The sequence below is a fragment of the Capricornis sumatraensis genome, chromosome 5 (genome assembly GCF_032405125.1).
Source record: "Capricornis sumatraensis isolate serow.1 chromosome 5, serow.2, whole genome shotgun sequence".
Taxonomy (NCBI): Eukaryota; Metazoa; Chordata; class Mammalia; order Artiodactyla; family Bovidae; genus Capricornis; species Capricornis sumatraensis.
Genome location: NC_091073.1, coordinates 106,253,522 through 106,265,552, shown reverse-complemented (window position 1 = coordinate 106,265,552; position 12,031 = coordinate 106,253,522). Strand labels below are relative to the sequence as shown.

At 38.3% G+C, this 12,031-nt stretch overlaps 1 protein-coding gene across 2 annotated transcripts in view; it reads right to left on the bottom strand.

The window, feature by feature from the left end:
• Positions 1–409: 409 nt before the first annotated feature.
• The window catches only part of AKR1D1 (aldo-keto reductase family 1 member D1), a 51,464-nt gene continuing 39,842 nt past the window's right edge, over positions 410–12,031 (bottom strand). For both annotated transcript variants that reach the window (XM_068973479.1, XM_068973480.1), the window contains 4 exons: positions 11,579–11,688; positions 9,397–9,562; positions 3,636–3,718; positions 410–1,681 (listed from right to left, as the gene is read on the bottom strand). In XM_068973479.1, the coding sequence (XP_068829580.1) occupies positions 1,639–1,681; positions 3,636–3,718; positions 9,397–9,562; positions 11,579–11,688 (402 nt within the window). In that variant the 3' untranslated portion in view covers positions 410–1,638. The remainder of the gene's footprint in view (positions 1,682–3,635; positions 3,719–9,396; positions 9,563–11,578; positions 11,689–12,031) is intronic.

The following is a 12,031-nucleotide window of genomic DNA, read 5'->3' as shown; positions in this document are numbered from 1 at the left end:
TGGATTTTTGCATTAGATGTTATAGAAAAATAGTAACAAAATTATTGGACAACCCAATATGTTTTCCCAGACAAATAGTGGGGCTCTTTTCCAGTGCCTGTCTTTAAAAATTGGTGTGATAGGTGTGGTTCTTCTTCCACACCAGTCCCCTAAAGTATTTTGAAGAATTTTGACAACAGGAATCAGGAATTGAGTTTCTCTTCTTTCCTTACAGTATTCCTTTTTCTTCCCTATGTTCCCAGTGCTAAATGTATAGTAGGAATTCAGTCAAAGGTCTTTAATTTAAATGAATTCAGATGACTCTCCCCACCCACCTCAAGCAACAAAATAGAGATTCGTGTGCTAGAATAAATCATCATTTTTATTATTTCTTATGAACAAGCTATTTCAGAATAGCATTGTAAATTTTAGAATTAGTGGAAACAATAAGTAAAGATCAATTTTTTTAAGTGATAATTCCTCAAAAATGTATGTCTTCAGGTCATAGAAGATTACCTATAAGCAACTGGCCTTAGACAAACATAAGTTTGTCTTGAAGTTTTAAAGAGCTCTTCTGCCCTGTGAGAATGACTTAATATGAATAAAATAGATTGCTCTGGGTGGATTGAAAACAGGCACATCTCTACTATGGAACTCTAATAATCTTTTTATTCACTTAAAAACTTACATACAATAAAATTATCAATATTCTTTTGAACTTGCTACTTTCTCAAAATTCACTTATCCCAATAACTGTCAAAGTCTTAAGTCTAATGAATTTACAAAGCCTCTTCTTTCAATATGTTTCCTAACACTTTCTTTTTTTATGACTTATTTTGAAATAATAGTCTGTGGGCTACTTTATAAAACAGAGTTTTATTTCTATTGGTTGTCTCAAGTCTCTTTGCACAATGGCAGTTGTATAATGAATGGGGACGAGAGTGATAGGCAGTGGTATCATGGATCACTAGCTTGTTGAAGCTCAGGTCCTTTAAATCATGCGAGAGAACCACCAACTATCCATCTCTCAAGCTGGATAAAAGCTACACAAACACACTGGATGGAAACAGACAACCAAATCAGTATGGCTTTGTTAACTGCTCTGGTGTTAAATTAGCTCTTTTAAGATTTTACTATGCTTAGCCCTCTCTCTCTACTCAAGATAAGATAAATCACTTCCTCGTTAATAGTGCATGTGTGGATCTTAACTTGACTGTGACTATATTACAGTCAGTGGTTCAAATCATCAAGCCCACTGCCAGCACGCTGGCATGGTCTAGCTCTCTATCCTCTTCTTGCCCTGTTAACAGCTGAAGAACTCAGACTACCCACAACAACAGTATCGAAATTCATGAGTTATTATCCTCATATGTTACTTCTGAAGTCTTTTCTAAAGCCTAATGTTTTTCTGTCTGAAACCCAGAAGACACTGATTTAATAAAACATTAGCTGATAATTTCCAACAGTTATTTCAATAGATTTAAACCTCCCCCCAGCCCCACATAGTTAAATCAAAGTCGCTAACACTACACACAAGTTAAATATCTCTATCACCACTTGATCTGAAGATAGTAAGCCATTTCCATGGCTGGAGCAACCACCAATCCAAAGTCCTAGCACACATAGAAGGGAAAATATCTGCTGTGGAGTTCTCTGAAGTCAGTATTCATCATGGAATGGGTATTCGGGATGGTCACGCCACCTGCCAAAACAATTCCCCCAAAGGGGAAAAGTTCACTTCTAATGTTGCACATCTGTGTGTATTACTAGCATCCTTTGATAGTTTCACCAACCACTCCCTCTTTTCTCTTACTCATTCCATTTTTATTTTGTGCCCAGCTTCCCCCCAAGGTTCCTCTCAAGCTAGCGCCTTTTACTGAAGCCCCAGATAGCACTCTGGTGTAGGTATGTGTGTGGAATAGGGGGTGGGTAGAGGAAGGCTGTGTGTGTATATGTGCTCAGTCATGTGCAAATCTTTGCATCTCTTTGGACTGTAGCCTGCCAGGCTCCTCTGTCCATGGGATTCTTCAGGCAAGAATAATGGTGAAACAGTCTATAAAAGGACTACAGTGTGTATGTCTGTTCTGAAACACACCTAAGATTTAGTTCTCTGTAAGTATTACGTGCTTTAAATTGTCAATAAAATATTAAACAAAACCAAAAAGGCTCTCAAAGTTCACCCAGATGAAAAATAGAAGAACTGGGACCCAGCATTTCTAAATGATATATTTTTTTAATCAATCTTTGTTTCTCCTTGCTGATTTTTCTAGTTATTTCCTGGTGCAATGAGTTATTTTCACAGTGTTGCTAGAACTAGGTATGAAAAATGTCAAATGTCAAACCAATTAATGTCACCAACCAACTGTAAAAATAGCAACACATTGGTGGATTTTCTGTCTCTTATTATCTCTTTTAAATTTAGATATTTATTCAATAGAAATAGTTTATCTTTGAGACCTGTTAATTAACCTATAAATGTTTGTTAGTTATGTGTTTGTGTTTACTTTTTTGTTCTGGAGGTGCTTTTTGATGTCAATTAATTTCTTCCCTTGGAAAATTCACATTAGAAAGCTGTTTTATTAATTCAGAAATTGATTTAGAAATTCAGTATCAGCATAGTCAGCAGTTTCTGACTCATGAAAAATAGTGAGACCAATAAGATAAGTGCCCAAATTATATGAACCATCTTAATTAGCATTTAAAAAATGCTCACTTAAAGAGAAGATTGTAAAAAGAAGATTAGTATCCATATGATTTCAAGAACTGGAAATATTAATGAATGATTATTAAGAAAAAATGGTATGTGTGTATACAAATATATACATGTATATATGCGTGAACTATTTTCTTTTTTAATTTTTAAGGCTCTATAATATTCAGAGATTAAAAGGTTATTTCTGTCGATAGGTGAACTTGGCAACATTTTGAAGGAATTTTTCTGTGGGAAGTCAGGCAATTTCCCTGGTGGCTCAGACGGTAAAATATCTGCCTGCAATGCGGAAGATCTGAGTTCCATCCCTGGGTCTGGAAGATACCCTGGAGAAGGAAATGGCACCCCACTCCAGTACTCTTGCCTGGAAAATTCCATAGATGGAGGAGCCTGGTGGGCTACAGTCCATGGGGTCATAAAGTGTTGGACACGACAGCAACTTCACTTTCACTTTCACTTTCTTTCAAGTCAGGCAATAGGTAAACCAGATACTCCAACTCTTACAGGCAAACGTTTGTCTAAAACTTGTTTCTTGTCTCCCAACTTGGTGCTCTTTCTGCTACACTCTCATGCCTCTTTCCCAAGAATTGTTCTTGCTGACAACTTTGCTCTAATTTGTGCCCACTTTGATTTTTAAGGAAGAAATAAATACGTTGTTTGAATATGCCACCGTTGTATTAACATATGAACGCAGTGACTTATTTCTCCTCACTGTCTTTAACCTGTTATGCCTTAACCTAACCAATGGAAATGTCCTAAATGCCAGAATTCTTCTTTTAAATAAAAATGTAGGTTTGTATGAAGCTCCTAATCCAGGACATGCTGCCCACCGGCCTTTACCCTTGTTCCTTCTGTTGACATGGTCCTGATTTCTAAGAGCCTGTTGGTTGACTCGACAACACAGCACCACTGGGCAGGAATTGATTCATGATCCCCCAGAACTCACATGAGCAGTTCCACATAGCGGATGTTTTTATTTAAGGCTTCAATGTCCTTCATTTCTTCTTCAGTGAAAGAAAAGTCAAAGATCTGAAATAACAGAAACAAAAAAACAGACGTTTGGAATAGGAGAAGATGAGTCGAGCTTGGGATCTGGGGGAGGGGCCAGCAGTGAGAGCCCTTCAAAGATTTATGGGCATCTCTGAAAATGTCCTAGAGGAACTAGGCAGGTGCTGGGAGGCCACTCCACCTATAGGGAGCCGGAATTCTTTCTGCCCTTGGTCTTTAAGACAATCCTGCTGGGGACATCAAATTTCAAGTGTTCTGAAACAATATGCATTCAGAACATTTCCTGAAATTCTAGAAGTAAGGAATTCTTACTATTTTGGTATAAGATGCTGAGCTTTTGATTCTGGACAGTGACCTTCATGCACTTTTTTTTTTTTTTTTTTTTTACAAAAATATTCCTTGGTCTCTAAATGTATTTTTTAAACTTTTAATTTGCTTTATTTCATCCTGTTAATTCTTTCATCTCTTTTAATGTCTCTTCATCTACCTTTTAATTCTAATTACATTTTCATTGTTTTATTTTCTTTTTAGCTTATACACTTTATACATTGGTTTTATGATGGTCTTTTATGAACATTTAAATAGTTTGTTTTAGCTTATTTTTATATTTAGCACTTGGCTTATCTGTTTACAATCTATCTTCTATTACTCTTGTATCTTTCTAAAAAGTATTTATTTTAGTAATTTACGTTAATAAATTTTAATTATATAATACATAAATATATGTAAAGAAATGAAAGACTTCTTTGTAAATGAAAGACTATAGAAGTGCATCGACATTTATGGAGTAGAAAAGACAAAAAAGTGCATTGATATCCATCACATCAGTCCTAGTCTCCTTCCTACAGATTCCTTCCAAACATTCAGCACACCAAGAGCAAAATGCAAGAATTGTATCATATTTTTATCAGTCTGCAGCTTTATCTCATTCACATAATATGTCTGGGTGATCTCTTCTGTCAAAATATATAGACCATCTAGCCACTGCATCCATCATGTAGATATGTATGATTTACTTCGTCACTTCCCCAAGGATCATTTCCAAGTGGTCTTTTCAGAGCATTCTTTCCTTTGATTATTTATTATCCAAGTATTAGAGCTTATGAGATTGTATAAGGAATTTTATTATAACATAAAACAGTCATGAAGAAATCACTTAAAAAATAAATCCTTACAAGCTTCCTTTCTCCTTAACACCTTCCCCCACTGAGAGTGGCTATCTGTCACATGACATCACCTCCTTTAGCACAGGGGACCCTCAGGGAACCAATCAAGGTATCTGGTTCATTGGACACTGATTATTATGAGGGTAGCAATGACCCATAAAGGGACAAGCAGGGATTGATAAGAGATAGAAGCCTTTCTCTGTGATTGTCCTTACTAAACATGAGTAATAGATTAACCTGGACTGTGTGTGCCATCATATGGAGAAAGGGGGTGGGGAGAACTCAGTTCTTTTATAAATCATTTGAATAGCTGTGTCCAGTCATGTCTGATCTATCCATGAATTTTCCAGTTATGAGAGTCAGTAAATTGTATCTTTTTTTCTTTGGTAAGTTTGAATTGCATTCCTTCATGTGGTAGCACAAAAGCCCTGAAAATAATTATCTAATATGGATGTCTTCCCACATCGGTATTTATAGTTTCACTTTACTATTTAAAAATGGATATAAAGGCACACATACTATGTAAATTCATTTATATGACATTCTAGGAAGTGCAAACTAGTCTTTAGGGATAGAAAACAAATCATTACTTGGCTTGGGCTTGGGGACCAGGAGGAATAGATTCTAAAGGGGCCTAAAGAGACTGTTGGAGATACTAGAGATGTTTATTCCACTGATTGTGGTGGTTTCATGGATGTGTACATATGTCAAAACTTTTCCAATTTTACACTTTATGTTCAGTTCATTGCATTTCAATTTAACCTCAATAGAGTTCTTTAAAAAAGAAAAATACAGAAAAATGGCTATATAATCTTTCATTGCACAAATAAATCATATTTTGTTTTCTAAGATCTTACTGAAAATTGTTCCCAGTTTTTTTTTAGCTGATAAAGTATGCTGTAATAAACATCTGTATACATGCACATAAACATGCAAATGTATCTATAGGGAGAGATTGTTGGGTCAGTGGATATATATATATATTTGAATTTTGATGGACCTGGGAAAAGGTCTTTCTCCAAATTAGTATTTCTGACAGCATTCTATGAAAATGCCTGTTTTCCCACATATTTTCAGCATTCTGATTATTTCCCTGTCTGAGGGGGTAAATACTGTCTCATTTTTAACTTTATGAGTGAGACAAAAAACAACTTACTTTTGAGATTTTAATTATCAACTGGTGGGTAATGATTAACTTTACATGGTAATTTTCTATAGCTGCATTTATTAATGCCTAGCAGTTATTCTTTGGAAGTAGCATGGTAAACTAACTACTCCATTGTTTAGTGACATATTTTCTAATCTATAATTTATAATGATGGTTACAGATTACTTATAGAGGAAATAAAGGAGGTTGGCATTCATGGCAAGAGTGAACATCAACATTCTACGAATCAGCGAACTAAGATGGACTGGAATGGGTGAATTTAACTCAGATGACCATTATATCTACTACTGTGGGCAAGAATCTCTTAGAAGAAATGGAATAGCCATCACAGTCAAAAAAAGAGTCCAAAACACAGTATTTGGATGCAGTCTCAAAAACTGCAGAATGATCTCTGTTTGTTTCCAAGGCAAACCATTCAATATCATGGTAATCCAAGTCTATGCCCTGACTAGTAACACTGAAGAAGCTGAAGTTGAACAGTTCTATGAAGATCTACAAGACTTCTAGAACTAACACCCCAAAAAAGATGTCCTTTTAATTATAGGGGACTGGAATGCAAAAGTAGAAAGTCAAGAAACACCGGGAGTAACAGGCAAATTTGGCCTTGGAGTACAGAATGAAGCAGGGCAAACGCTAATAGAGTTCTGCCAAGAGAAAGCACTGGTCATAGCAAACACCCTTTTCCAACAACACAAGAGAAGACTCTACACATGGACATCACCAGATGGTCAACACCAAAATCAGATTGATTATATTCTTTGAGGCCAAAGATGGAGAAGCTCTATACAGTCAACCAAAACAAGACCAGGAGCTGACTGTGGCTCTGATCATGAACTCCTTATTGACAAATTCAGACTTAAGTTGAAGAAAGTGCAGAAAACAACTATATCATTCAGGTATGACCTAAATCAAATCCCTTGTAACTATACAGTGGAAGTGAGAAATAGATTTAAGGGACTAGATCTGATAGATAGAGTGCCTGGTGAACTATGGATGGAGGTTCATGACATTGTACAGGAGATACCATCCCCATGGAAAAGAAATGCAAAAAAGCAAAACGGCTGTCTGAGGAGGCCTTACAAATAGCTGTGGAAAGAAGAGAAGTGAAAAGCAAAGGAGAAAAGGAAAGATATAAGCATCTGAAGGCAGAGTTCCAAAGAACAGCAAGGAGAGATAAGAAAGCCTTCCTCAGCAATCAATGCAAAGAAATAGAGGAAAACAATAGAACGGAAAAGACTAGAGATCTCTTCAAGATAATTGGAGATACCAAGGGAACATTTCATGCAAAGATGGGCTCAATAAAGGACAGAAACGATATGGACCTAACAGAAGCAGAAGATATTAACACGAGGTGGCAAGAATACGCAGAAGAACTGTACAAAAAAGATCTTCATGACCCAGATAGTCATGATGGTATGATCACTCACCTAGAGGCAGACATCCTGGATGTGAAGTCAAGTGGGCATTAGGAAGCATCACTATGAACAAAGCTACTGGAGGTGAAGGAATTCCAGTGGAGGTATTTCAAATCCAGAAAGATGATGCTGTGAAAATGCTGCACTCAATATACCAGCAAATTTGGAAAACTCAGCAGTGGCCACAGGACTGGAAAAGGTCGGTTTTCATTCCAATCCCAAAGAAAGGCAATGCCAAAGAACTCTCAAACTACTACACAATTGCACTCATCACACATTCTAGTAAAGTAATGCTCAAAATTCTCCAAGCCAGGCTTCAGCAGTTCATGAACCACGAACTTCCAGATATTCAAGCTGGTTTTAGAAAAGGCAGAGGAACCAGAGATCAAATTGCCAACATCCGCTGGATCATGGAAAAAGCAAGAGAGTTCCAGAAAAACATCTATTTCTGCTTTATTGACTAGGCCAAAGCCTTTGACTGTGTGGATCACAATACACTGTGGAAAATTCTGAAAGAGATGGAAATACCAGGCTACCAGACCTGCCTCTTGGGAAACCTATATGCAGGTCAGGAAGAACAGTTAGAACTGGACATGGAACAACAGACTGGTTCCAGATTGGAAAAGGAGTACATCAAGGCTGTATATTGTCACCCTGCTTATTTAACTTATATGCAGAGTACATCATGAGAAATGCTGGGCTGGAGGAAGCACAAGCTAGAATCAAGATTGCCGGGACAAATATCAATAACCTCAGATTTGCAGATAACACCCCCCTTATGGCAGAAAGTGAAGAAGAACTAAAGGGCCTCTTGATGAAAGTGAAAGAGGAGAATGAGAAAGTTGGCTTTAAAGCTCAACATTCAGAAAATGAAGATTATGGCATCAGTCCCATCACGTCATGACAAATAGATGGGAAAACAGTGGCTGACTTTATTTTTCTAGGCTCCAAAATCACTGCAGATGGTGATTGCAGCCATGAAATTAAAAGACGCTTACTCCTTGGAAGGAAAGTTATGAACAACCTAGACAGCATATTAAAATGCAGAGACATCACTTTGTCAAAAAAGGTCTGTCTAGTCAAGGCTATGGTTTTTCCAGTAGTCATGTAGGGATGTGAGTTGGACTATAAAAAAAGCTGAGGGCAGAGAACTGATCCTTTTGAACTGTGGTGTTGGAGAAGACTCTTGAGAGTCCCTTGGACTGCAAGGAGATCCAACCAGTCCATTCTGAAGGAGATCAGCCCTGGGTGTTCATTGGTAGGACTGATGTTGAAGCTGAAACTCCAATACTTTGGAGTTTGGCCACCTGATGCGAACAGCTGACTCATTTGAAAAGACCCTGATGCTGGGAAAGATTGAGGACATGAGGAAAAGGGGATGACAGAGGATTAGATGGTTAGATGGCAACACAGACTCAGTGGACATGGGTTTGGGTGGACTCTGTGAGTTGGTGATGGACAGGGAGGCCTGGCGTGCTGCAGTTCATGGGGTCGCAAAGAGTCAGACACAACTGAGAGACTGAACTGAACTGGCATTCATGAAGTCTAAATGATCGTCTTCAATAATTTCCGAATTTGTCCCCAACTTTTTCTAGAGCTATTAAGAAGGTGGAAAGTTGACTACTATGAATTTCAAATTTTATACCTTCTATTCCTGCTGTGCTGACAGAGAAGGGAGACAGTTGTGTCCAGAGTCAATAGGTAAGGAAACAGAAGGAATAAAGGAGCTAGATCGCATAGAAGCAGCAAAGCAATCCCTGAGTTACTAGGAACTATCACAAATTCAGCTAAAATTAAATCCAGACATGGGTGGAATGGGTTGAGGAGTTAGTATAAAATAACATATGAAGTCATTGCAGCTTTCTTATTGATCTGAACAGAAAATTCTCTTTAAAAAAACAAAACAATACAAAACACTACTTTTTACATTTCCAGAAGTAATTCTCTTACTTGAAAGTTTTCTTTGATCCTTTCAGGGTTAAAGCTTTTAGGAATGACAACCACTCCTCGCTGGATGTTGAAACGCAGAACAATTTGAGCTGCTGTTTTATTGTACTTTTTCCCCAGTGCGTTTAGAAATGGATCCTTTAGCAAAGGTGGGGCAGAGACATTCACCCTTAAAAAAAAAAAAAAAAAAGAAATCAAGACATGTATCATATTTAGGCCGAGTAATGAAATTAACAGATGCTTACTCCTTGGAAGGAAAGTTATGACCAACCCAAACAGCATATTACAAAGCAGAGACATTACTTTGCCAACAAAGGTCCATCTAGTCAAGGCTATGGTTTTTCCAGTAGTCATGTATGGATGTGAGAGTTGGAGTATAAAGAAAGCTGAGTGCAGAAGAATTGATCCTTTTGAACTGTGGTGTTGGAGAAGACTCTTGAGAGTCTCCTGGACTGCAAGGAGATCCAACCAGTCCATGCTAAAGGAGATCAGTCCTGGGTGTTCATTGGAAGGACTGGTGTTGAAACTGAAACTCCAATACTTTGGCCACCTGATTTGAAGAGCTGAGTCATTTGAAAAGACCCTGATGTTGGGAAAGATTGAAGGCAGGAGGAGAAGGGGACAACAGAGGATGAGATGGTTAGATGGCATCACCGACTCAATGGACGTGAGTTTGGGTAAAGTCCGGGAGTTGGTGATGGACAGGGAGGCCTGGCGTGCTGCGGTTCATGGGGTTGCAAAGAGTCGGACACAACTGAACGACTGAACTGAACTGAATGAGAACTGGAGGTTAATCAATCACCCCCTCCTCTGACAGCACCCCCCCTCACCTTCACCTGGTAAGCTATCCAAAACACTCAGGTCACCTGTAACCAAGTTCTCTGAATGCAGAGTATTCAGAAGACTAGTGCTTAGTATGGGAAGATCAAGACAGGCATGTTCATAGACCTGCCTCTTCCAGAGTGCTCAGTCATGTCCGACTTTTTGAGGCCCCTTAGACTGTAGCCTACCAAGCTCCTCTGTCCATGGAATTTCCCAGGCAAGGATACTGGAGTAGGTTGCCATTTTCTCCTCCAGGGGATCTTCCTAACCCAAGGACTGAATCCACATCTCATGCATCTTCTGCATTGGCAAGCAGTTCTTTATAACTAGCACCACCTGGGAAGCCCACTCTTCCAGAGGGCAAACAATACTAATATTTCTTTGCTGGATCTTATAGAGAGAATGGGGTTGGAAGTAGGCACACAGGGAAAGGCAAGAAGACTGAAGGAGAAGCAGAGGCACAACTCTTAAAATCAGAGTGGAAAATTTCCTACTTAAGTCTGTGGAAGAGATCACAGTAGAAGTATTGCCACTGAATACAGAGATTTTAAAAATTCAAAAATTTCAGAATATGGCTGAATATTACTTTGGCAGGTAATAATCAAGGTACTGGTAGGCAATTTCATAGGTAGACCAAGTGATTATTACACCTCAGTGAGGAAGGTTTTGTTAGCTGTAATTTGTATATGTGAAGAATGACTTGAAGAGATTGTTACTTCCTTAAGATCACACAGATGAATAGTCATTTCAGTCAAGCAATTTACATTAGCCTAATACTCCAAAGGAAATATACTTACTGAGGAGACAGACTGCGTTACTTACTGTCAGGAAGCATTTAACAGGAGGCTTCCTGTGTGCTGTTTTGGATCTGTCAGGAGTCCTCTGTTCCTTATTAATTCCTGAATATTCAGGAATTAAGAGGAGAGGCAAGCCTCTCCCAGGACTGAGGAATCCAGGCATTCCCTGGGGCTGAGAATAACTACCTTGTTAAGACAGTATATATGCCCACACCATGTTGACTAAAACACCTTTGTTTCATCAGAGCTTTGGTCCCAGTGTCTTGCTTTCTCTCTCTCTCTCTCTCTCTTTCTCTCTCTGCCTAATTCTTTGGAGTGCATAGACCCATCATGCTCATTCTCCTGCCCAGGCTTCTAAGACCCTCTCGAGAAGGTGTACTGTGCCTTCACCCCCCTTGAGAAGGCGCCAGGTGCCTTCATGAGCGATGCAAGCCCTGTGTCAAAGGGCTTTATTGGTTTTCTGCGTAAACCAAGGAATATCAGCCTCTTTCTCTCTCTCTTTTCCTTTCTTATCATTGACTGCAGACCACCAGGTTCCGGTCCATTAAAGGACCACAACAACTTACCAGGATGGATCTCTACAGGTTCCCAAAGGGCTGTATGCAACAATGACAATGTCATGTTTTTGGCAAAATTTCAAGAGTTTTGGCTGGGTGAAATAAGGATGGCACTCAACCTATGTGGTTGGAGAGAAGAGCACAAAATTAAGGACTTGTGGATGAATGCAATGTTATATAGATTTTAATAATTCAACAAAATCGATTGCAAAAGTAGTATGGATAGAGAGGCAAATCTTAGATATTCTTCCCAAAAAAGAAGTTTAAATTGTTTATATATGAGTGAGGTGAAGTAAAACAAGATTAGTAAGGTCACTATCTATGGGTTAATCCTAAAATAACTGGAAAACAAATTCAATTTTTACAGCTATCATTCTTTAAAGCTATAAGTGAATGGACTTGGTTATTTATAGTAAATATTCTAGCAAATACAATTTTCCATAACAGACACATAGTCTCAAG